Source organism: Podarcis vaucheri, assembly GCF_965113315.1.
Source record: "Podarcis vaucheri genome assembly, chromosome: 13".
Lineage (NCBI taxonomy): Eukaryota > Metazoa > Chordata > Lepidosauria > Squamata > Lacertidae > Podarcis > Podarcis vaucheri.
In genome coordinates, this window is record NC_138751.1 from 14,207,580 (window position 1) to 14,234,382 (window position 26,803).

Genomic DNA, 26,803 nt, shown 5'->3' on the forward strand with positions numbered 1-26,803 from the left:
GGCTCAGATCATCAGCTCCTTATAGCAAAATTCAAGCTTAAACTGAAGAAAGTAGGAAAAACCACTGGACAGGTAAGATACAATCTAAACCAAATCCCTTATGAATACACAGTGGAAGTGAGGAACAGGTTTAAGGATTTAGATTTGCTGGACAGAGTGCCTGAAGAACTATGGATGGAGGCTCGCAACATTATACAGGAGGCAGCAACTAAAACCATCCCAATGAAAAAGAAATGCAAGAAAGCAAAGTGGCTGTCCAACGAGGCCTTACAAATAGCGGAGGAGAGAAGGCAAGCAAAATGCGAGGGAGATAGTGAAAGATACAGGAAATTGAATGCAGATTTCCAAAGAACAGCAAGGAGAGACAAGAAGGCCTTCTTAAACGAGCAATGCAAAGAAATAGAGGAAAGCAACAGAATGGGAAGAACCAGAGATCTGTTCAAGAAAATCGGAAATATGAAAGGAACATTTCGTACAAAGATTACCATAATAAAGGACAAAAGTGGTAAAGATCTAACTGAAGCAGAAGACATCAAGAAGAGGTGGCAAGAATACACAGAGGAATTATACCAGAAAGATATGGATGTCTCATACACCCCAGGTAGTGTGGTTGCTGACCTTGAGCCAGACATCCTGGAGAGTGAAGTCAAATGGGCCTTACAAAGCACTGCAAATAACAAGGCCAGTGGAAGTGATGGTATTCCAGCTGAACTGTTTAAAATTTTAAAAGATGATGCTGTGAAGGTGCTACACTCAATATGCCAGCAAGTTTGGAAAACTCAGCAGTGGCCAGAGGATTGGAGAAGATCAGTCTACATTCCAATCCCAAAGAAAGGCAGTGCCAAAGAATGCTCCAACTACCGCACAATTTCACTCATTTCACATGCTAGCAAGGTTATGCTTAAAATTCTACAAGGAAGGCTCAAGCAGTATGTGGACCGAGAACTCCCAGAAGTGCAAGCTGGATTTAGAAGAGGCAGAGGAACCAGAGACCAAATTGCAAACATGCGCTGGATTATGGAGAAAGCCAGAGAGTTCCAGAAAGACATCTACTTCTGCTTCATTGACTATGCAAAAGCCTTTGACTGTGTTGACCACAGCAAACTATGGCAAGTTCTTAAAGAAATGGGAGTGCCTGACCACCTCATCTGTCTCCTGCGAAATCTCTATGTGGGACAAGAAGCTACAGTTAGAACTGGATATGGAACAACTGATTGGTTCCAAATTGGGAAAGGAGTACGGCAAGGCTGTATATTGTCTCCCTGCTTATTTAACTTATATGCAGAATTCATCATGCGAAAGGCTGGGCTGGATGAATCCCAAGCCGGAATTAAGATTGCCGGAAGAAATATCAACAACCTCAGATATGCAGATGACACAACCTTGATGGCAGAAAGTGAAGAGGAATTAAAGAACCTTTTAATGAGGGTGAAAGAGGAGAGCGCAAAATATGGTCTGAAGCTCAACATCAAAAAAACGAAGATCATGGCCACTGGGCCCATCACCTCCTGGCAAATAGATGGGGAAGAAATGGAGGCAGTGAGAGATTTTACTTTCTTGGGCTCCATGATCAGTGCAGATGGTGACAGCAGTCACGAAATTAAAAGACGCCTGCTCCTTGGGAGAAAGGCGATGGCAAACCTAGACAACATCTTAAAAAGCAGAGACATCACCTTGCCAACAAAGGTCCATATAGTTAAAGCCATGGTTTTCCCAGTAGTGATGTATGGAAGTGAGAGCTGGACCATGAAGAAGGCTGATCGCCGAAGAATTGATGCTTTTGAATTATGGTGCTGAAGGAGACTCTTGAGAGTCCCATGGACTGCAAGAAGATCAAACCTCTCCATTCTGAAGGAAATCAGCCCTGAGTGCTCACTGGAAGGACAGATCGTGAAGCTGAGGCTCCAATACTTTGGCCACCTCATGAGAAGAGAGGACTCCCTGGAAAAGACCCTGATGTTGGGAAAGATGGAGGGCACAAGGAGAAGGGGACGACAGAGAATGAGATGGTTGGATGGTGTTCTTGAAGCTACTAGCATGAGTTTGATCAAACTGCGGGAGGCAGTGGAGGACAGAAGTGCCTGGCGTGCTCTGGTCCATGGGGTCACGAAGAGTCGGACACGACTAAACGACTAAACAACAACAACAACAACTTCCAAGCCCATGCTTTAGGAATCCAAGCTGATCTCATCCCTACATAGCAACACAAACTTTTCGTGTGAGTTCTGTGCATCCCTACAATGTCTTCCAGACCCAAACTGTGTATCCCCCTGTCAGCTTTCCTGAGACACATTCCTTAAGGAGGAGATTAAGGTAGGTGCCTCCATTCCCTGCACTTCCCTCTTCACCTAGCTGAAACAATATCCAACACCACAAACCAGAAGATAAATCAAACAACACATCAGTACCCGTCCCACAATGCACATCACATTGGACATCAGGTTTTGGCACATAGGTATTTACGTTAGACCACTTGGTCAGCTGATATAGTTTAAATAAATTATGAATCAAAGGTCTCAGAGGTGAACTATGATCTCAATAAGGAATCCTTTTGTAGATCTTCACTATAATTCCCTACCCCAAATTTAGCTCCAACGCTTTCTGAGAAGTGTCTCCTTCAACAATAGTGCTGGAGAAGAAATTTCCTTTGACCAAAAGGGAGCATTAGTAGCTGGCTTTGATATTATCAACTGGGTCACATTCCCAAATGAGTCCTTTCTTAGAGTCAAAGTTGGAAAAATGGACCCACAGATTCTCCAAGAAAGGGGGCTCAGAATTCATGATGATGCCATTATATGGCCCAGCAGCTTCAACCAGGTATATCGCGTTTTATAGTATCTTCCATCCTTTCTTCAATGTTAAAACTGATATCTCCTCAGGTCTTGTCTAGATTTTGTAGAACATCCATATAGACTTGGTTAGAAGACCCATTGCCATTGCAGTTATCTGAAGCCATTTCACCAACCTAAATAACCCTCCGAAGCAGTTATTGCAAACATGGCAGGGAACAATGGGAGATGAACAAACAGCTGAAAACCTCTGGGAACATGAATTTATGCACTGAAATGCATACTTGAAGCAAAATAATTAAGCCGAATAATGACTGAATCATTACTATATTAGTAATATAATTTTAAAAAGTAATCTTTAAAAAAAGCAGGCATGGAGGATGCCTATAACTGGAGGACCTCCAGTGTTCTGGAAAAAGTTCAAGAAATATTGCTTCATGATTCTGGTCTCTAAGGTAGTGATATTCCAAAATAATGCTCACAGGAACATAGCATGTAAACTAATATGCTTAGAACCTGACCAAGCAAAGGTCACCATCCAAAACAAATATTAATGCTGAAACATATAACCATGGTGGGGGGGGGTTAACACTGCAAGCAAGAAATATTGAATGATTGTATGAAACACAGACAATTAGAACAATTAACACCTGACAGTGTTCTAACATATTTTAGTTACTTCATGTCCAAATTATAGCAATTTGTTACTTACCCTCTATGTTATTTATATGTTGTTGTTGCTGCTGCTGCTGCTGCTGTTGTTTTCATTGTACATTGTTTACATTAACCCTGCTAGTGTCTTAAATTGTTTACAATAGCTTTGTAAATATACTATAAATGAATTTCATTGTGTCTTAAAAACTTGATCTTTCTGATTCCTTATTCTTCCTGTGAGTTTTGCCATTTCTGCATAGTCCATTAGTTTCCATAACCCTTCTTCTTTTATTGGGACATTTCCTTCTTTCCATCTTTGGGCATACAACATTCTGGCAGCAGTGGTCTCATACATAAATACATTAGGTAACTTTAATCCCATTATTCCCAAAAGAAATGTCTCTGGTATCTTAATAAAGGTTAACTTAAACATATTTTTTAAAACTCATTATACAGTGGCACTTCTGGTTGCGCACGGGATCCGTTCTGGAGCTCTGGTCGGATCCCAAGGAATTTGCAACCGGAGGTGCCTGTTCTGCGCATGCACATGGCGTGTTGAGTGCTTCTGCCCATGCACGCATGGCGAAGCCCAGAAAAATATTTCCAGGTCTGCCGCGTGCGTATCCCCGCAGGATACGCAAGCAGAGGTGTGCATATCCAGAGGTACCACTGTATATCATTTCCCTGTAGGCTTTTGCCTTATTGCAAGTCCATCACATATGGAAAAAGGTATCTTCTTGTTCTTTACATTTCCATCAGATACTAAATTCTGATTTGTACATTTTGGCAAATAAATTGAGTGTTAAGTACCATCTATACATCATTTTAATTTGATTTCCACTCTAATTATAAAACGCTGCAAACTTTATATCATTATTCACAATCGCTTAGTCATGCTGCCCACACGACATGGAAAGCTGTATGGGGACAAACGCCGGCTCCCTTGGCCTAAAAACGAGATTAGCGCCACAACCCCATAGTTGCCTTTGACTGGACTTAACTGTCCAGGGGTCCTTTACCTTTTACCTCATTATGACCAATATCCATTGCCCAGTGTATTATTGAAGATTTCACGTGTTCATCTTTTGTTTCCCATTCTAATAGCATCTTATACATTTTTGACAAAACATTAACATTACATTCTAGGAGGTTTCTCTCTAATTCTCTCAACATAAAAGGTGCTCTCTGGGGGGGGGAGCATTTTCCTATATTATTGTCATATTTCTAAACTGTGGATTTCACCATGTTTGCTGTGCCAGGGAGATGCACTCCCTGAAACTATTATCTTCTTTTATTTATGTACAGACACCACCTCCTTCTGTGTGCAATGAGAATTGTCATTTAGGTTACAGTCGGACCAAGAAGGAAGGGAAGCCTTCTTGCTGCTATGATTGTCTTCCATGTCCAGAAGGGAAGATCACAAACCAGAAGGGTAGGAGATAAACTATGAACTCTTCAAAAGCTATATCAGGATCTTGCTTGATATCACCACTGAGATTTGTATTTGGTGTACAAATCTGAATAACATTGGAGAGATGCGATTGGGTAGGAGTTTTATAAGAGCCAGGCATATTATTTATGTGTTTATTCATAAAAACCACTTGCATTGTACAATTTCATTAAAAATATGAAAGTAGTTTACAACAACAACAAAAATTCACAGAGGCAGACAAACATACACATATAGACACAAAAAACATGCAAGTATATATACAATGGCACAAATCTCCAGTCTTTTAGTTAACAGCCAAATACATTAACCCAGAGGAGGGTTTAAAAAGCAACAAAAGGGCAGATCACCAACTAATTCCTAAAGGATATATTTTCTTAATTTTCTCCATATGCTTGGCAGAAAAGAAAAGTTTTCAGATATCTAAAGTTTACTATAGAAGATGCCTTCTGATTCACTATTGAAAGCATGTTCCAAAAGACTGGGTCCAATGACAATAAAGACATAGTCCCAAAACCTCAAGCTAAGCAATTCTCCTATGGATTATCTCAATCATCAAACTGGAATAGAAGGGTTCAGGCTGTTCCTTTAACAATAATGACCTGAGTTGAGGGGTTGTAAATTGGCACAGGGATCTTGAATCTGGCTTGGTAATAGAATGTTGGCATGCTAACAAAGGTCTCATGTGTTGTCAGCTATCTACCACCATTAAAAGGATTCAATCTATCACACTGCCTAGGAATGGAAGGAGCAGGCAAACCAGCTAGCCAGATAGTGGATGTTAGGAATAAATCTTCAGACCTGTAGACTGCTACCTTCTTGAGATTGACCCAAGATGTAGATTGCTTTGCAATCAAAGCTGAATATTACTTCTAAATATAAGGATGTGTTTTTTACAACTGTTCTAGGCATCCTAATTCAAGGCTCCAAAATACAGTATTTCCACCAAGCATGGCAGAATGGATTTCCATGTAGATAACTCTTTCTTTTCTTTTTCAGACATGGACGATTGTTTTGAATGCCCTGGGGATCAGTATCCAAAACATGACCAGGATGGATGCCTTCCAAAACAAATAACTTTCTTGTCTTATGGAGAACCTTTGGGCATAATTTTGTCCTCTTTGGCTCTCTCCTTTTCTCTCCTCACTGCTTTGGTTCTTGGAATATTCCTGAAGCACATGGATACTCCCATAGTCAAGGCCAACAACCGGAACCTCACCTACACTCTCCTCATCTCCCTCTTGCTTTCCTTCCTTTGTGTTTTGCTATTCATTGGCCAGCCTGGAACACTGACATGCCTCCTTCGACAAACTGCTTTTGGCATGATCTTCTCTGTGGCAGTTTCTTGCATACTGGCTAAAACCACCATTGTGGTTCTGGCTTTCATGGCCACCAAGCCAGGCTCTAAGTTGAGGAGATGGGTAGGGAAACCATTGTCCAACTCCATTGTCCTTTCCTGCTTTCTTATTCAAGCCAACATTTGTACTGTGTGGTTGGCAACTTCTCCCCCATTCCCTGATTTAGACATGAATACAATGATCAAAGAAATGATTATGCTCTGTAATGAGGGGTCGGTCCTTATGTTTTACTTTGTGTTGGGCTACATGGGCTTCTTGGCTTCTGTCAGCTTTATTGTGGCATTTCTTGCTCGGAGGTTGCCTGACAGCTTTAATGAAGCCAAGTTCATCACCTTCAGCATGCTGGTCTTTTGCAGTGTTTGGCTGTCCTTTGTCCCAACCTACCTGAGCACAAAAGGAAAATACATGGTGGCTGTGGAGATCTTCTCCATCTTGGCCTCCAGTTTGGGCTTACTGGGGTGCATCTTTTTTCCCAAATGCTATATTATTTTACTGAGGCCTGAACTGAATACCAAGGGACAGTTAATTAGAAAAACAAAGAATCAGCCTAGCTGACCTAACTGAAGCCCATTGCATTCAAATATCTTTTATTAGTAATGAGTGATATACCCTCCAAGATCACAGAAAACCTCTGTGCAAGAATGAGCCATTATTTCCATGTACTCACTTAGGATGATCCCATTAAAGTATTTCAATTCATTATTTCAGCTCTTTATTTAATTTTTATTCCACCCTTCAGCCAAAGTTTACAGAAAAAATGCACAACAGAAAAATACAAAATGAGAACACAAAGTATATAATAAACATCAGTCAATAGCCTGGTGATAGAGAAACATCTTTTTCTCGTGCGTAAAAATATGTAACGACAGATTACAAAAAGCCACTTGAGCTGCTGTTAAGTGAATGAGCCATACTTCCATGAAGTCAGCTCTGATGATCCCATGAAAGCATGAAAATAATGCATCAAAGTAATGCATCAAATAATGCATCAAAAATAATGCATCAATCCACACCCAATTCTGTATATTCTGATCCCATTTCCTGTTTGCCAGGATTTTCCATCCTAATTTAGAAAAAAAAGAAGTTCCTTCCATTTCTTCTTCTTCCATTCTTTCTCCGGGGAAATTGCCAGAAGCTCAATAGCTTTTGCATCTAATTTCACTCCAAATTTCACTCCAAATCCTTTCTCTCTCAGCTCTAGAATGCTTTTTAATCTCCCCGTCCATGGTTTCATTCCACTTCTCCAACATCATGACTACACCACTTGCCTGTTTCACTCCTCCAGTCACCTGTGTGAAAATTCTCTCCATTTCATTGTTTACTGCCTCCAGCTTTACCATTCCACTCTGCTGTTCTGGCAGTGCTTTATCAATTCTCCAAATGTTCTGTGTCTTCTTTAACCTCATCATTCTCTGGTCCATTTTCATTCACCATCTTATCCATCTCAGCTCTGATCTCTTTTAGTTGCTGATCCAGTAATTGATGCAAGATGCCAACAGTCAATGGGGTGTCCAACACTGTTTTTACAATACTGACTGTTCTTACTCTTACTAACAGCTCACTCTCCACCTTAAGATCTTACAATCTCTACCTTAAGCTTGATTCTCCAATCTCCCGTCACCATGTCACACTTCATTCCTCGCCCCCCCCACCCGTGCCACAGAATAAAACATAGCTTCGCTTTGCAGTCAGCACTTGCTTCAAAAGGACAGCAAGTTAAAAATAAAATGAAAATTTCTAACTGTCCCATCACCCCTTACATGTTTTGAATCTTTCTCAGTTGCAACAAAATAAAACGTTTTTATTTATTTATTTGCTTTCAGCCTTTTAATATTGCAGACAGCTCACATTCCAGATTTGAATTTCAACCAGCAAATAAATCACTTCATTTGTAATCTATAACAGTCTCAAAAGTATTTAAAGAAAGGGAGGTTTTACCTATGGCTGACCCCCAGTACTATTATGTACTGTTTGGGCGTGATGAAGGTTCCTCTGCTCCGGGTCACTCACCCCCATCTGGTTCCCCAATACACCTTGTTCTACCAGCATGGAAAGCTGCTTTCTGAGGGAATCAAAGGTGAATCCCTGTTCTCTCTTTTTTCCCCAAACAGAATATGATAACCAAGTTGGCCTGGCTATCATTTTTCACCACATTATTATGTCTGTTGAAAGACTGTTGACAGTAGATGTTTAGTCCACCCTCTTCTTCCCAGTATAACCTTTCCTCCCTACAAAGTAAGACCAGCTGAGACTTTGGCTATGATAAGGAAAACATGATTTTCTTTTGAAATCTGATAGAAAACCTACAATTCAGAACTGATCATTAGCTCTCATCTGATTAAAATTAATCATAATCACTGCTGCTGCTTCTCCTCATCCCAGGGGTGTTTCAGAAGCCACATAAACACGATAAACTAAAAGTGGAGGACACAATGAACAGCCCCTGTGCCCTTCAGAGCACATGCTAGATCCAAGGCTCTCTCAGACTGGTCACTGATTTCTTTACACAGAGCAGATCCATTTTTTCTGCTCATTCCAGTGAGACTTTCTGAAGCAAGAACATTTGAATGATAATGTGCAGGGTTCCTGTTGATCTATGTTCTATTAGAGATCCACTTCCAATTCTTCACCAATACTATCAATCTGGGGACTTCATCATAGGTGGCATTATGTCTCAAATCTATATAGCTTCAAGTATATTAACCTTCCACAAACCTCCCTCTCCTGAATTATTTGATGACATATTGTAAGGAATTGTGGATTTTTAAAATTTTATATATACATAGATATTTTAAATGTTTTTTAAATCCTTCATGAGTATATGTCTGCATTTGATATGTGGTAATTTAAGAAGATGGTGATGATTCCGACTTCTCCTTCTCTGTACTTCAGATGTTTATGATGGGCTGGGGAAGTTCTCAAAATGCTTTGTGCAAGATCTGCCAACCTTAGGTTCATAATTTCAATATATAAGGCAGGTCTAAAACTAGCATTTATCCATTATAAGATTACAAGAGAGTATAAACAGGATTGTTCACTTTCATTGCATTTAGGTTTTCAGGCTATTTCCCATGGAATACTTTGGATATAGAAAATCCATATTTGGCTTTTCTCATACCTGCCACAAATGGTTAATCACTCATATTATACGTTTTGGACAGTATTTGTATGATTGGGTGATCAGGCACCGTCAACTCATTTAAGCAGACTACTACTATCACCATCATTATCATCAGTTGCAGTATGGTTATAGCTGCTTACTTTCTGCAAACAAAAAGTACATTCCTACATGAGATATGGCCCTAGGTCATATTCTGTTGTGGTATATCCACCAAGGGTCCACAGACCAATATGACATTGCACTGATAGATTTGTTTTCTCATTTCCAAACGATTAGAGTATAATAGTCATAATAGAGTCATAAAACAGTAACAAAAAACCTTCGGTGTTTGAGATTTCTCTCATGTATGCTACATATTTCAATGGATTAAATCCATATTCATTCAATGGAGTTTGAATGCTCAGTCATTCATTCATGCAAGTTTTGTGTGAATGTTGACATGTACATAATATAAACCCTTTTACTTTCTGAGATTTTCAGAAAACAATAGCAAGGGGAAAGGTGAGTGTTTTGCAAGCCTCTGCTCATAAAGGTTGTAATTTGACAGCATTCAAAGCCATGCCAAGAGATGACTCTACAGGGAGTCACATCCCTACCTACCTGCCTACCTATCTGAAAAAACTTCCTTGGACTGTGGGCATATAATCTATTTCTCTAATCATGTTATACAATATGTTCCTCTCCTTACAGGCCAATGACACAACTCTACCAGCATATTCTGGCCTTGGCATTTGCTGTGAAGGAGATCAATGAAAACCCACATATCCTTCCCAATATCACACTGGGCTTCCACATCTATAATAGCAATTTCATTGCCAGATGGATCTATCAAGCCTCACTAGCAGTTCTCTCCAGGAAAGGAAGATTCATCCCTAATTACAAGTGTGATGTTGAGGACACTCCCATAGCTGTCATTGGGGGATCAAACTCAGATTCATGTCTCCAGATGGCCACCATCCTTTGTATGTACAAGATGCCCCAGGTAAGATGTGTCCATGGAGAATGGGCAGAGATGAGAATGTGTACACTCGTCTTTGATGACATCCTTTCAGTTGAATGTTGGTACTTAAACAGTTGTGTACTTAAAAATTGGAGGTGTGCCATAGACCTCAAGGACAAAAACAATTGTGGCCTCAAGAAAATGGAGATTTTTTATGTTACCTGGAGCAGTTTTTGATACTGCCTGAAGTGATGATAGGTCATAGCACAATTTGTTACCACTTTTCTTTTCCATTTTATCTCACCATTTGCTGCCATTACTTTTAGCTCATCTACGGCTCTTCTCCCATGATGGAAAACAATGTACAAACTCTTTTCTCCCACTGGATGTTCCCAGATGGGACTCATCAGTACAATGGGATACTCCAACTTCTCCTGCATTTCAGCTGGTTGTGGATTGGGGTGGTTTCTCAGAATGATGATGCTGGAGAGCGATTTGTACAAAATGTCCTTCCCCTGTTTGCCCAGAGGGGTATCTGCTTTAATTTTATAGGAAGATTTCCTAAACTGAAGTTTTCTGGAGAGCTCAGTGAAATGGTGGCTGATGGTTCTGAAACAATACGTGTTGTTATGGGAAGCACTGCCAATGTTGTGGTTGTTCATGGTGAGATTCATACCATTTTGATAATGAGAACGATGCCAAAGGTTGCAGAAACGGATGATATACCAATGCATGCCACATCAAAAGTCTGGATAATGACTGCCCAAATGGAATTCACCTCATTCCCCATTCAGAGGGGCTGGGAAATTGATTTCCTCCATGGTGCTCTCTCCTTGGCAGTTTCCTCAAAGGAACTTGCAGGATTCCAGAAATTTGTTCAAATGAGAAACCCTGCCTCAGAAAGAGATGACAGCTTTCTCCAGCTTTTTTGGGAACAAGCATTCATCTGTTCTTTCTCCAGTGCTTCTTTAGATAAGGAACATGAGGAATCATGCACTGGGGAGGAGAAGGTTGACAGCCTTCCTGGTTCTGTTTTTGAAATGAGCATGACTGCCCAAAGCTACAGTGTCTACAATGCTCTATATACTGTGGCACATGCTTTGCATGCCATGCAATGCTCCACGTTCAAAATTAGAGCAATGGCAAATGGAATGAAATTGGACTGTCTGAAGCAACAAATATGGCCGGTAAAGTTCTAATCCCATTAATGCAAATGTCATATTCTAGCACTAGTGGCCCCCAGTTTTGCAGTTCTTTTGTTGCTGAGAAAATTTAATTGCATCCAACTTAATGGATGGAATGTTGTATTTATTCTGAAGTGCGATTCCTGTTCTCATTGCCACTTTGTCTGATTAGGTTGTTATGAATTCTGAAAGTAATTTTTCACATGCAACCCTTACACCCCTTTTTTGGAAGTTTTGCTACTGACCCTAGTTGATTTCAGAATTTGAACCCCCAGTATTAAGATTGACAAAGTTTTGCATTCCTTAGATTGTATCCTCTGAGGCTGAGCACATTTATTACTGAGGGCAGTCATCATATATGCTAGGAACTAAAGGTTTGTCTCACTGTGAATGCCCCAGAATGACTCCTTTAATTTTTGTACATTCCAGTTTGTCCAAATCTACTTAAACAGTTTTCTAGTTCCTCCTGTATGTGTCACTTCTTCCTTCATGTCTTTCCACTGCCTTTCTCAGTGTCCCACAACAGGAAGGACACCAGACTACTGCCTTTCCCCTTTTGCTCTTCTGTTGCCTTCTGATTTTATCCAAACACTTGGATCAAGGCCTGAGAGGTTGACCTCCCTCCTCCTCCTCACTCTCACTGAACCCAGACTAAGACCACTGCTTATCTGCTGATTGCCTAGCAACGCTTTGGCTGCCTTCCAATTCTTCCTCTCATTGATAGCTAATAGAGTCTTCTCTTAAAAGGGGGGTCAAACTGCCCTTTTTTGATTCTTACAGGCAGTTCTCATCTGCAGAGTTGGTCCCTAGGTCAATCCTTGAGCCTAACTCATCCCCGACACTCTGGGGGGCCACGTTCCTAACACCTCTTCACTGAGCTGAAACACTATCCAACATCACAAACCAGCAGATAAATCAAAAGACACATCAGTACCTGCCCCACAGTGCACATCACATTGGAAATTAGTTTTGGGCCCATAGGTATGCTTTAGGAGAAGTAGTCTAGGGTAAAGTGGCCTGGAGAGAACATATGTTAACAAACACCTCTGTATTTAATGATGGCAGTGGATTCGAAGCGAGTTGGCAGACTGAAACTTAATTGGGACAAGACCAATGCAAGGCATGAAACTATTATCTTCTTTTATTTATGTACAGATGCCATCTCTTTGTGTGTTTAATAAGAATTGCCATTTAGGTTGGCCCAATTGGTCAGTTGATATAGTTTAAATAAATTATAAACCAAAGGTCTCAGAGGTCAACTGTAATCTCAATTATCTAATAAGGAATCCTTTTGTAGATCTTCATTATGGTTCCCCACCCGCAATTTAGCTCCAACACTTTCTGAGAAGTATCTCCTTCAACAATAGTGCCGGAGAAGAGATTTCCTTTGACCGAAAGGGAGCATTAGTAGCTGGCTTTGATATAATCAACTGGGTCACATTCCCAAATGAGTCCTTTCTTAGAGTCAAAGTTGGAAAAATGGACCCACAGATTCCTCAAGAAAAGGGGCTCAGAATTCACAATGAGGCCATCGTATGGCCCAGCAACTTCAACCAGGTAAATTCAATTTTATAGTATCTTCCGTCCTTTGCTCAGTGTTAAATCTGATGTCTCCTCAGGTCTTGGCTAGACATGGTTAGAAGATCCATTGCCATTGCACTTATCTGGAGCCATTTCACCAACCTAAATAACTCTCCAAAGCAGTTATTGCAAACATGGCAGGGAACATTGAGAGATGAACACACAGCTGAAAACCTCTGGGAACATGAATTTATGCACTGAAATGCATATTGAATCAGAATAATTAAGTCAAATAATGACTGAATCACTACTATGTTTGTAATATCCTTCAAAGAGTAATCCTTAAAAATTAGCAGACACAGAGCATGCCTATAATTGGAGGACCTCCAGTGTTCTGGAAAAAGTTCAAGAAATATTACTTGAAGACAATGCTATTACATAAGACAATGCTCACAGGAATGCAACATGCAAACTAATATGTTTAGAACCTGACCAAGCAAAGGTCACCATTAAAAACAAATATTAATGCAATATACAAAATAAAAATAAACTGAAATCACAGAAAGTCATTGGGCGACCTAGCAGCGACAGCTCCAGCCCCCAGGGATCTCCAGGAAGGAATAAAGACTCTGTTAATATAATAATAATAATAATAATAATAATAATAATAATAATAATAATAATAATAATAATAATAATAATTTGTAATTTATACCCCGCCCATCTGGCTGGGTTTCCCCAGCCACTCTGGGCGGCTTCCAAAAGAATATTAAAATACTATGATACATCAAACATTAAAAGCTTCCCTGTTATGGAATTCATATTTGGCCACAACTTTATTAAACTTTCAAATGTAGGAAGACCTTGCCTTAAGTATTGTGTGTGTATCCCTCCCAGCCCTGCAGCAGGGGGAACTGGGGCTCGTTAGGGTAAATGGGATATGGGGGTGCACTGCAAGACATATGTGCACGCAGGCAGCCCATGCCATATCCCCACACGCAGAGAAGTTCATTGACAACCTTTCAGTGTATGGCCAGTGACACCCTTTATATAACCCCTTTAAAGAAGGGACCCTGGAATCACCGCCACAGGAGGGGTGAGTCACCACTTCACGCCCACCCCCCATTATAGGGAAGAAAAGACTAAAGGATTCCACTCAAGGCCTTAAACCGCCAAAGTTGTGACAAATTGCTACGGGGAAGAAAAAAAACCTGTCAATATAGGAAAATTTCTTCCCGGTTTGTCAACAACAACCAGTCAATAGACTGTAGCAGTGCCCGCTAAACAGGATGAAAAAGGGTTAACCTGCAAACAAGAAACATTAAACAAAGGGAGGGGAGGGAAGGTAAATCTCTTGAGCCAACTGCCTGGCTGCAGCCGGCTCCACCCCCTATTTATAAAACTGGCCCCCACCTCCCAGCAGTGTAACTTGACTACTGAGGCTTGGCGTGAACCTCCAGAGAATAACACTGAGAGGCAGGCCAGTCCCTAGTTGCCAGTAAGTTCCCTGGTAACAGAAGCACCGTGTGTGATCTTGCAAAGGGCACCCACAATGTAAAGTGTGAGTGCTCAGTCTCTCATTTCAGCTCCCCTCTCCCTGTCTTAGAAAACTTCCTATCCAGACTCTATTTTGATTGAACAGTTCAGTTTGATTTGCAGATCCTCTGGGCTGTTATATTTGATCGATATGACCTTCCTCTCAAAATATTGTGTTCTGTGTCTTCTTTGAGCTGTATTAGTAAAGGCAGTGTTCCCATTGATAATTCATTCTGACCTGCAGCTACATAAAACAAATTTTCAAATATTATTGTCCTATTTCTAAACTGTGTATTTCACCACCTTTGCTGTGCCAGTGAGATGCACTCCCTGAAACTATTATCTTCTTTTATTTATGTACAGACACCACCTCCTTCTGTGTGCAATGAGAATTGCCATTTAGGTTACAGTCGGACCAAGAAGGAAGGAAAGCCTTCTTGCTGCTATGATTGTCTTCCATGTCCAGAAGGGAAGATCACAAACCAGAAGGGTAGGAGATAAACTGTGAACCCTTCAAAAGCTATATCAGGATCTTGTTTGATATCACCACTGAGATTTGTATTTGGTGTATAAATCTGAATAGCATGGGAGGGATATATACAATGACTCAATCCTCCAACCGTTTAGTTAACAGCATTAACCCATTGCGCCAGAGGAGGGTTTTTTAAATAAAGCCAATTTCCAGATAATTCCTACACAATATATTTTTCTTAATTGTCTCCATAAGTTTGGCAGGAAAAAAGAGTTTTCCGATGTCTAAGTTTACTATAGAAGATACCTTCTGGTTCACTATTGAAAAAAATATTCCAAAGGAGTGGGTCCATTAACAATAAAGACTTGGTCCCAATACCTCAAGAAAAGCAAACCACCTATAGATTACCTCAAACATCAAGCTAGAAAAGAAGCGTTAGGGCTGTTCCTTTAATATCCTTGACCTCAGTTAAAGGTAAAGGTAAAGGTACCCCTGCCCGAACGGGCCAGTCTTGACAGACTGTGGGGTTTGTGCGCCCATCTCACATCTATTGGCCGGGGGCCAGCGCTGTCCGGGGACACTTCCGGGTCACGTGGCCAGCGTGACATCGCTGCTCTGGCGAGCCAGAGCCGCACACGGAACGCCGTTTACCTTCCCGCTGGTAAGCGGTACCTATTTATCTACTTGCCCCCGTGGGTGCTTTCGAACTGCTAGGTGGGCAGGCGCTGGGACCGAGCAGCGGGAGCGCACCCCGCCGCGGGGATTCGAACCGCCGACCTTTCGATCGGCAAGCCCTAGGCGTTGAGGCTTTAGCCCACAGCGCCACCCGCGTCCCTTTTGACCTCAGTTAAGGGCTCTGCAAATTAGTACAGGGACCGTGAATCTGGCTTGGTGATAGAGGACTACCCAGTGTTGGCATGCTATCAAAGGTCTCACGTGTTGTTAGCTATGTACCACCATTAACAGAGGTCAGGCTATCACACTCCCTCAGAATGGAAATAGCTGGCAAACCAGCTAGCCAGATAGTGGATGTTAGGAATAAAACCTCAGACCTGTAGACTGCTACCCTCTTGACGTAGGCCCAGGATGTGGATTGCTTGGCAATCAAAGCTGAATATGAGGATATCTCTTTTACAACTGTTGTCGTCATCATAATTCAAGGCTCTACAGTACATAAATTCTGCCAAGCATCGCCGAACGGATTTCCACATATTTAATTCTGTGTTGTCTTTTTCAGACATGGATGTTTGCTTTGAATGTCCTTGGAACCAATATCCAAACCATTTCCAAGATGGATGCCTTCCAAAACGAATAACTTTCTTGTCTTATGGAGAACCTTTGGGCATAATTTTGTCCTCTTTGGCTCTCTCCTTTTCTCTCCTCACTGCTTTGGTTCTTGGAATATTCCTGAAGCACATGGATACTCCCATAGTCAAGGCCAACAACCGGGACCTCACCTACACTCTCCTCATCTCCCTCCTGCTTTCCTTCCTTTGTGTTTTACTATTCATTGGCCAGCCTGGAGCACTGACATGCCTCCTGCGACAAACTGCTTTTGGCATGATCTTCTCTGTGGCAGTTTCTTGCATACTGGCTAAAACCACCATTGTAGTTCTGGCTTTCATGGCCACCAAGCCAGGCTCTAAGTTGAGGAGATGGGTAGGGAAACCATTGTCCAACTCCATTGTCCTTTCCTGCTTTCTTATTCAAGCCACCATTTGTACTGTGTGGTTGGCAACTTCTCCCCCGTTCCCTGATTTAGACATGCATACAATGATCCAAGAAATGGTTCTGCTCTGTAATGAGGGGTCGGTCCTTATGTTTTATTTTGTGTTGGGCTACATGGGCTTCTTGGCTTCTGTCAGCTTTATTGTGGCTTTTCTTGCTCGAAGGTTGCCTGACAGCTTTAATGAAGCCAAGTTCATTACATTCAGCATGCTGGTCTTTTGCAGTGTTTGGCTGTCCTTTGTTCCAACCTACCTAAGCACAAAAGGAAAATACATGGTGGCTGTGGAGATCTTCTCCATCTTGGCCTCCAGTTTGGGCTTACTGGGGTGCATCTTTTTTCCCAAATGCTATATTATTTTACTGAGGCCTGAACTGAATACCAAGGGACAGTTAATTAGGACAACAAAGAATCAGTCTAGCTGACCTAACTCAATTCAAAAGTCTTTTATTAGTAATGAGTGACATACCCTCCAAATTCACAGAAAGCTTCTGTTAGAGAATGGGCCATGGTTTCCATGTATTCACTTAGGATAATCCCATTAAAGTATTTCATTTTATTATTACAGCTCTTTATTTAATTTTTATACCGCCCTTCATCCAAAGATTACAGAAACATGCACAACAGAAAAACACAAAATGAGAACACAAAGTATATAATAAACATCAGTCAATAACCTGGTTATAGAGAAACATCTTTTTCTTGTGCCTAAAGATATGTAACGAAGTTGCCAGGCAGGCTTCCCTGGGGAGAGCATTTTACAAAAGGAGAGTCATTGCAGTCTTGCGCTGTCACTTTCTCAAGGGAAAAACCTCAGATGATGATAGCAGGGTCCAGATTGGTTCATATGGAGAGATTCGATCCTTGAGGTATTACTATCCTGAGTCATTTAAGGCTTTATAGGTCAAACAGCACTTTTCCCCAAAGTATCTTAATTGAAAGTTTTCAACATAAAATACAATAAAAACCAATCTAATCTAAAAAAGAAAGAAAGAAGAGTAAAAATAAGAGAATAAAAAGCAAGAAATAAAAAGTTGTCAAGAGTTATAGGTCATTTTTTAATCTAAGTAATCAATCACTCGTGCTTCCTGAGAAGAATTCCAACCTGTAAGATTAATCTACTTTACAACCATCAAAAAATAAATTATCACCTTTGTGGTGTTTAATTGCCAGATAATTTGTCCAATTAACATTTATTTCCCTATTTCTATAATAATTAAAAGACTGGGGGTGCAGACCTGAAGCTTTTTAATTAAAAAGTGGTTTGTGCAGTGTCAAGCTGATGAAGCAATCCTTGTTCTGGGTTCCTTCACGTCCCTCAGAAATATTCTCTTTTCCCCAGGACAAATGACAGGTGCCTCTTCAGAACATCTGAGGGCATGCTAATTCTGAGGGGGTGGGGATTAGATAGTCAGACCGACAGTCTCTTATCACTCTTCACTAGCAGGGAACTAGCCGGGGAGCACCTCGGTCAGACATTCCTCAAACCAGAATCCCCTGCCCTCTTTTGGAGGAAGAGTTTCTCCTCTACCCGCCACCCCCAATGAATTTTACTTACGGTACTTCTACATGTCCCAAATATGCAGATTCCTCTCTTTTGTTTGTTGAGGTGTGTGTGATTTGGATACAAAATAATTAGAATGGCCCGTCCCAAGTTCAGCATTAGGGGGAAAGATGCATAATACATTCTCTCAGAGTTTCTGCCTAGTTAACAGTTGTGTCTGAAATTCAGATGCTGACAGCAGATGTCCTTGTAGTTCCACTCAGCTACCAGGTAAACATCAGACTCTGCTCTACCTCTGTCCCCACTTTGAGCCCTGGTCTCTTCCTGCAGGAAAATGAGGTGATAAAATTTCAGGTGGCAGGATGGATTATGCCACTTCAGAATGAAGGTAGGGTATACCATTTATGAATGCTCCCTGATGTAAAACAAACAAAGCAATGCAAGTGATAAACCTCCCAATGCATTGTGGTTCTAGGCTTGCCCTCTCTCTGATACGCAGGTTTTGCACCAGTAGGAAGACTCATTTCTGTTTTTGCTTTGCAACATTTTCATGCTATCCGTGTTTTCAAATACACCTCCATTTCTCCAATCTCTTCAACAACCTCCCCGCAGTCTCTTTCATCTGATCATTCCTCAGAGAATAGATCAGAGGATTGAGGAAAGGTGTGATAGCAGTGTAGAAGAGTGTTGCTGCCTTTGTCACATCTGAGTGGCTTTCTCCACCTGGAGCAGCTAAGTATACTCCTGCCACAGAACCATAGAAAATACTCACCACTACTAGATGGAATGATACGGTGGAGAAAGCCTTCCTACGACTGCCTTGGTTAGAGGTTTTCATCAGTGTGAAAACCACAGTGCCATAGGACAACAGAATGCAAAATAAGTTGCCTAAAACCATAACATTCACAAAAACCTGGTGGATGAGAGGAGCATTTCCAAGTGGGGGGCAGGCAAGAGACAGGAGCGGCCCAGGATCACACAACAAATGGTTGATGATGTTGGATCCACAGAAGGACATCCTGGAGATCACAGTTACTGGGACAATGTTCCACAGGAAGCCAAGGATCCAGCAGGCAGCCATCAGAGCACAGCAGGCATCCTGGGACATAATTTGTGGGTAGCGCAGTGGGTGGCATATGGCCAAGTACCTGTCCAATGCCATGGCTGAGAGGAATAAACATTCTGTTGCACCAAGAGAGAAAAAGATGTAGAACTGGAAGAAGCAAGCCTGGAAAGAGATCGTCCCATGAGGTAACACCAGATCAAAGAGCATGCGAGGTACAGTGGCACTCATGTAGCACATCTCCAGCCAGGAGAAGGTGCTTAGAAGGAGATACATGGGAAGTCGTGACAAGTGCGAGTCTAGAACCACCAGTGTGATAATGGTCAGATTCTCAGCCAAAGTGAGCACATAAAGAACAGTCAAAAAAAGGAGCAGCAGCAAACGCTTCACCTGTCCACCTCCAAATCCCAGCAAAATGAATTCTGTGACTTCAGTTTCATTGGCCAGTTCCATCTTCAATTGAATAATCTGGCTGGGTTTTCCCAGCCACTCTAGGCAGCTCCCAAAAGAATATTAAAAACACAATAAAACATCAAACATTCAAAGCTTCCCTAGACAGGGCTGCCTTCAGACGTCTTCTAAAAGTTGCATAGTTCTTTATCTCCTTAACATCTGGTGGGAGAACATTCCACAGGGAGGGCACCACTGCTGAGAAGGCATTCTGCCTGGTTCCCTGTAACCTCACTTCTTGCAGTGAGGAAACCACCAGAAGGCCCTTGGAGCTGGGCCTCAGTGTCTGGGCTAAATGATGGGGGTGGAGATGCTCCTTCAAGTATACTGGGCCGATGCCGGTGAGGGCTTTAAAGTTCAGCACCAACACTTTGAATTGTGCTCGGAAACATACTGGGAGTCAATGAAGGTTTTTCAGGACCAGTGTTATATGGTCTCGGCGGCCACTCTGTCACCAGTCTAGCTGCCGCATTCTGGATTAGTTGTAGTTTCCAGGTCACCTTCAAAGATAGCCCCACGTAGAGCGCATTGCAGTCGTCCAAGCAGGAGATAACCAGAGTAAGCACCACTCTGGAAACACAGTCTCACCCTAACAGAAAGATTTACATAACATGACAGAGAGATTTACATATACCAAAAGGAAGCAACATCTGCCTTCCTGCCTATCACAGCTGTGAGTCTTTGCCTGTTTAAGAGTCATTCTTAACAAAGTACGACGCTGCTGCCTGGTGTGCAATGTAAAACTATGCATGCTTTTGCAAAACTAAGTCCTGCTGTATTGATTTGTGTCACTTCCAAGTAACAACTGATCCACACCCTACATAAAACATAATTAAACTGTGGAACTCACTCCCATAGCTGTCAACTTTTCCCTTTTCTTGCGAGGAATACTATTTGGAATAAGGGAATTTCCCTTTTAAAAAGGGAAATGTTGACAGCTATGGTCACTCCTACAGAAGGCAATGATGGCCACAAAACTATACCCCTTTAAAAGAAAATTAGACCAATTAGTGGAGGACAAGGCTATCAACAAGGCTATCCATTCTTAAGGAAATCAGCCCTGAGTGCTCAGTGGAAGGACAGATCCTGAAGCTGAGGCTCCAATACTTTGGCCACCTCATGAGAAGAGAAGACACCCTGGAAAAGACCCTGATGTTGGGAAAGATGGAGGGCACAAGGAGAAGGGGACGACAGAGGACGAGATGGTTGGACAGTGTTCTTGAAGCTACCAGCATGAGTTTGACCAAACTGTGGGAGGCAGTGGAAGACAGGAATGCCTGGCGTGCTCTGGTCCATGGGGTCACAAAGAGTCGGACACGACTAAACAACTAAACAACAACAACAACAAGGCTATCAACAGCTACCAGCCACAATAGCTGCATTCTACTTCCATTGTCAAAGGCATTATGACTGTGAATGCCGGTTTCTGGCAACTGAGAGCCAGTGTGGTGTAGTGGTTAAGAGCGGTAGATTCGTAATCTGGGGAACCGGGTTCGTGTCTCCGCTCCTCCACAAGCAGCTGCTGGGTGACCTTGGGCTAGTCACACTTCTCTGAAGTCTCTCAGCCTCACTCACCTCACAGAATGTTTGTTGTGGGGGAGGAAGGGAAAGGAGAATGTTAGCCGCTTTGAGACTCCTTCGGGTAGTGATAAAGCGGGATATCAAATCCAAATCCAAACTGCAGGTGGGCAGAGTGCTGCTGCACTCATGTCCAGCTTACAGGCTTGCCACAGGAGTCTTCTCAGCCACTGTGGGAAAATGGTGCTGCACCAGAGAGGCCGTGGCCTTAACCAGCAGGCTTGTCTTGTGTTCTTATCCTTTTATGCTTGATAATAACATGTTCCCCTTGTACCCTGCACTCTTCTAAGCATCTTGGACAAACAGTTTCAAAAATACACAGGTATGGAACAGCCTTTGCTTGGAAGCAAGCACAGATTATTACAGTAGGACTTATTTTGTTTCTCCACAACACAATACAGAAACAGCTACCAAGTTTCCCATACTGGAACAAACTCATGAAAAACAAACAGCTGCAAAATAAGATCGGAGGAAGATCAAAGGAACAGTGAGTGAAGAGGTTTGCTATGCTGAATCAAATCCTTACTGGCCCAATCTGGCTAATGGCTGCATCTATTCAGATCCATCCTTCTAATATTCTTACCTCTTCCCCCATTTGACTTATTTGGCACCTCAGTAGCTTTCCATGTGAAGATCCACCACCCTGAAGGCATCTCATATATGTTGTGTCACAAACCAAGAGGAGTATGTTGTTCCATGTGTTTTACAGTGGGACTTGGCAAGAAGAATGAATGGGCCTCTGCACAGAACAAAGGTTGAATGCATCTGATATATATATATATATGGTGGCTCATGGAAATGAGTCCTTCAAGAATAATGTCATTAGTACCCACCAAAACAACAGCTCTTTGGAGACTGATTGCCTCCCTCTGAAGCACTAGAGAGCCTCCTCGGGTAATTGGTGTTTTCCTGGGTTCTGCAAAGGGATTTATTAGAACAACCAAATGGATATAGTGTGTTATGGAGTCTCAAGCTGAGAGAGGCACTTGATTGACTTTCTTTTACAGTGGTACCTCAGGTTAAAGATGCTTCAGGTTACAAACACTTCAGGTTACAGATTCCGCTAACCCAGAAATAGTACCTCAGGTTAAGAACTTTGCTTCAGGTTGAGAACAGAAATCGCACAATGGCGGCGCGGCGGCAGCGGGAGGCCCCAGTAGCTAAAGTGGTGCTTCAGGTTAAGAACAGTTTCAGGTTAAGAATGGACCTCCAGAACGAATTAAGTTCTTAACCCAAGGTACCACTGTATTTCCTTCTCTTACTGCAAGGTTGGCTAAACTGTGAGCCTCCAGCTGTTCCTGGAATCCCATCATCCCTGGACTTTGGCCATGCTGGTTGGGGTTGATGGGAGATGGAGTCTAGCAACATCAGGAATATGGCAGTCCTGCTACCCCCATCCAACTGCATCAGGAATCTATTTATTTATTTATTTATTTATTTATTTATTTATTTATTTATTTGCATGATCAACACCCATCTAATGTGTGTTTGGTGTGGATATTAGTGTGGATATTGGGGAGAAGTGAACATTATGTAGAACCAGCAAATCATAAGAGATGGTCTATTATTGATGTAAGCCAGAATCGTTTTGTGGAGGGGGGATGGGTTTGAGATAAATAAGGCAATGGTTTTGAAAAGGAAGGGCAATTTGATGGATGGAGAGCTAATATTCTTCTACTCTTTCCTCCTCCCTTTGGAAAGGACTACATGTAAGGATGGACAAATTTGTCATGTTCAGTTTGTCATTTTTCCAATCTTAAATTCAATTAACGTTTCCAAAGCTTTTTGTGGTTTTCCTTTTTAAAGAAAAAGGGAAACAAAGAAATCCTGTTATGTATATGTAGCAATATTAGAGTAATCAAGGTAAAGTCTAATATGTGAATTAAAGTATGTGTCAGGTTGGGAGAGGGAGAAAATGTGCTTGGAATAGTGAAAGTGATAGGATAAGAGAAGAGTATAGTTTTTGGCAGTGAAAGTGATAGGATAGGAGAAGAGTACAGTTTTTGGCAGTGGAGAGAAGTGAAAGAATTGGTCAATAGGCATGAAATGTTGACCAACTGTTTCAGTGGAATAGAGATAGGGAATGGAATAGACCATTCTTGTCCAAATTGTAAACATCTGATCATTATCTCTCTCATTGCAGGGCTGGATATCTTGGTTTGTTGTTTGTTTTCAATATTCCTTCTCTCCTTTTTCTTGCAAAAAGTCAATGTGTCTGTCAGGATGCTGTCAGAGGTTCCCAGCTGCTTGCCCAAGAAAGTATAAAGACAAGGAAAAGTTTTTTATTGTCCTTTTTTATTTAAATATTACAGAGGGAGGCTACATAATCCAGCCTCTTGGATAATGGCATTGCCCACCCCCACCCCACCCCGTCTCTCCCACTTCCTCATTTGTCACTTCTACTGGTGCTGCTAGGTACCATCTGTCTTTGAGCTCTTTGGTCTCCAACTTTTAAGGCTCGCCAGGTTATGGGAGATGAGGGATCTGGAATGGTTTCTAAATACACCATGTCAGCCAGCTGCTGTTCCAGTCCTGTCTCCTCCTCTTCCATTATTTCCCAACTTTCCCCCTGATCTGCCTCTGGCGGGGTCAGGATAGGGAGGCAGTCTCCACCATTCCTCCTCTACCCAGTCCCAGACATTATCCATGCTGACCCACAAAAAAAACCCAAGTTCACATTAAATCCATATCTTTTGTTAAGCTTCACATTGATCTCACAAAACAGCATGCAAGCTTTTGAGAGACAGAAGAGCAGTAGGTTGCAGTGGGCAGAGTGAAAGGTTGGCTGATGTTGGAGCCATGGACTCTTCCCTTAATCATAGTCCTAAAACGGCTAAGGATGCTTTTACACAGTCAGCTTTCTCTTCACCAGTCCTATCTTCCTCCTCTGCAACCTGCCCACTGCCTCCTTCACCTGATTATTCCTCAAACAATAGATCAAAGGATTCAGAAATGGTGTAATTGCAGTAAAGAACAGTGTTACTACTTTAGTAACATGTGTTTGACTTTCTCCACTTGGAGCTACATACATCCCAGCCACCGTGCCATAGAAAAGGGTGACCACCACTAGGTGGAAGGATATGGTGGAGAAGGCTTTCATCCGACTGCCTCGTCTAGAAGATTTCATCAGCGTGAGAATCACAGCACCATAGGATAGCACAACAAAGAACAGGTTGCCTAGAACAATGAGACCATCCACAGAAAACTGGCAGATAATGGGAATATTTCCGACAGGAGGGCAAGCCAGTGAGAGAATTGGCCCCGGATCACACACGAAGTGGTCAATGATGTTGGGGCCACAGAAGGACAACTTGGAGATCAAAATAACTGGACCAATGTGCCATAGAAAGCCAGAACCCCAACAAGTGGCCACCAGGACATAGCAGGACTTGTGGGACATCATTTGTGGGTAACGCAGTGGGTGGCAGATAGCCAAGTACCGATCCAAAGCCATGGCTGACAGGAAGAAGCACTCTGTGTGCCCAAGAGAGAAGAAGATGTAGAACTGAAGGAAGCACTCATGGAAGGAGATGACGCCACATGGGAATGCCAGGTCAAAGAGCATACGGGGCACAGTGGTGGAGACGTAGCATATCTCTAGCAAGGAGAAATTGCTCAACAGGATGTACATAGGTAGCTGGGCCAGTTGGGCATCTGCATGGACCAGCGTGATTATGATGATGTTCTCAGCCAAAGTGAGGAGGTAGAGCACAGCAAAAATGGCAAGGAGCAAGTGCCGCTTCTGCTGCCCAATTTGAAAGCCCAGCAAAATGAATTCCTCAACTGTGCTGCCATTGGCCAACTCCATCTTGAATGAGAGAAGTGCTATCACAAACACTCAATAAGTGGTGTACATAATACCGTTGTCAATAAAACAAGGATAAAATCAATGAAACTTAAAAACAAATGTTGGTAGTCAAGATATAGGTACACAGCATATTCTAGGCTGGGGCCAAAATAGTGTTATTATGTAATCTTAAGGATTTGATTAATAGCACTGATCTTGAATTATTAGGACTAAAATCATATGGAGAGATGCCTTCTACCAAGACAGACCACTGGTTCATCTTCCTCAGTATTGTCCACACTGTTTTGTGGCAGCTCTTGAGTTTTTCAGTCAGGGGTCTCTCTCTCCAAGTCCTAACTGAAGATTTTATGGCTTGAACCTGGGTCCTGCTACATGTCAAGCAGCTGCTCTGTCATTGAGCCAAGGCACTTGCCAAGTATTCTAAACTCACCTACGTCTGCTAAAGCGTGTATAGGTGGAAACTAGAAGAAAAGTTACTCCACTGTTATCAGAATGGTATGTCAGATTATGGAATAACTGAATACTTGTTACTTCCGCTCTGGCAGATCCTCTCTTGTGGTGGTGGTAGTGTTGATCTGTAAGCTTCTCTGGGCCCTCTGGGGTAGAAATGGTACAAATAGAAAGGTAAGTAAATAATAGTAATTATTTCTTCCTTCTCTCACACATAGGATAATTTATAATGGTGTATCAACATTCCCTCCCCATAATCTTATCTCTTGTGTGCATCCCTTTGTGTTTCTCACTCCAATCTACTTTGCCTTAGTAAAGGTTTCCATTTCTTTACCTGAGCAGCATGCAAGGGGTCGATCCATCCAGCAGAAGGCTCACCATAATGGTGAGTTTGCAGTGCTGCTAGGTGCCGTCTGTCTTTGAGCTCTTTGGTCTCCAACTATTAAAGCTCGCCAAGTTATGGGAGATGAGAGGTCTGGAATGGTTTCTAAATACACCATGTCAGCCAGCTGCCGTTCCAGTCCTGTCTCCTCCTCTTCCATTATTTCCCAACTTCCCCCCTGATCTGCCTCTGGAGGGGTCAGGCTAGGGAGGCAGTCTCCACCATTCCTCCTCTACCCAGTCCCAGACATTATCCATGCTGACCCACAAAAAAAAACCCAAGTTCACATTAAATCCATACCTTTTGATCAGCTTCACACTGATCTCACAAAACAGCATGCACGCTTTAGAGAGACAGGCAGTGTGTGTTGTGTGTGAAAGAAGTACCTAGTTGCTTCTGGCGCCTTTCAGCTGTGACACTGTTGCTTGGGTGGAAAGATATGGTTGCTCTGCCTGTGGACCAAAGCTTGGATACTGGTGTTATTTATTCAACAGCTCTTGGGGATGTGCGTCTCAGGTATATTACCATTGTCTACCAAAACAGACTGTCTTTGAGGACACGCCATCTTAATTTGCTGTGGTGAAACACAGGAAATTTCCACAGGTAGTTAATTGTCTGTTGTTTTCAGCTGAAGAAGCCAAATTGTTCAGGGTGTTAGAAACAGGATTGTGAGGAGTTCCCAAGGGGTCTCTCATAAAAACAAAGGACAGTGTATTAAGAGAGAAAAGGTAAATAAGAGTAAAGTGAGGCATAACTTCACATACACACTAGTTAGGTCTGGATTGGCAGGAACTGACCAGAAAAGAGGTTTTGGTCT

The 26,803-nt window shown here is 42.1% G+C and overlaps 4 protein-coding genes across 4 annotated transcripts; 2 read left to right on the top strand and 2 right to left on the bottom strand.

The window, feature by feature from the left end:
- Positions 1-5,894: 5,894 nt before the first annotated feature.
- LOC309516493 (vomeronasal type-2 receptor 26-like) lies at positions 5,895-6,806 on the top strand (the record flags this gene model as incomplete). The annotated part of the gene is made up of 1 exon (XM_082195258.1): positions 5,895-6,806. One exon carries the CDS (start codon positions 5,895-5,897, stop codon positions 6,804-6,806), a length of 912 nt encoding a protein of 303 aa, XP_082051384.1.
- Positions 6,807-16,264: 9,458 nt separating this feature from the next.
- LOC309516495 (vomeronasal type-2 receptor 26-like) lies at positions 16,265-17,176 on the top strand (the record flags this gene model as incomplete). The annotated part of the gene is made up of 1 exon (XM_082195260.1): positions 16,265-17,176. The coding sequence occupies one exon, from the start codon at positions 16,265-16,267 to the stop codon at positions 17,174-17,176; it is 912 nt and encodes a 303-aa protein (XP_082051386.1).
- Positions 17,177-18,820: 1,644 nt separating this feature from the next.
- LOC309516496 (olfactory receptor 11H6-like) lies at positions 18,821-19,771 on the bottom strand (the record flags this gene model as incomplete). The annotated part of the gene is made up of 1 exon (XM_082195261.1): positions 18,821-19,771. The coding sequence occupies one exon, from the start codon at positions 19,769-19,771 to the stop codon at positions 18,821-18,823; it is 951 nt and encodes a 316-aa protein (XP_082051387.1).
- Positions 19,772-24,191: 4,420 nt separating this feature from the next.
- Positions 24,192-25,154, bottom strand: LOC309517347 (olfactory receptor 11H6-like; the record flags this gene model as incomplete). Its single annotated transcript, XM_082196488.1, has 1 exon — positions 24,192-25,154. The coding sequence occupies one exon, from the start codon at positions 25,152-25,154 to the stop codon at positions 24,192-24,194; it is 963 nt and encodes a 320-aa protein (XP_082052614.1).
- Positions 25,155-26,803: the final 1,649 nt, after the last annotated feature.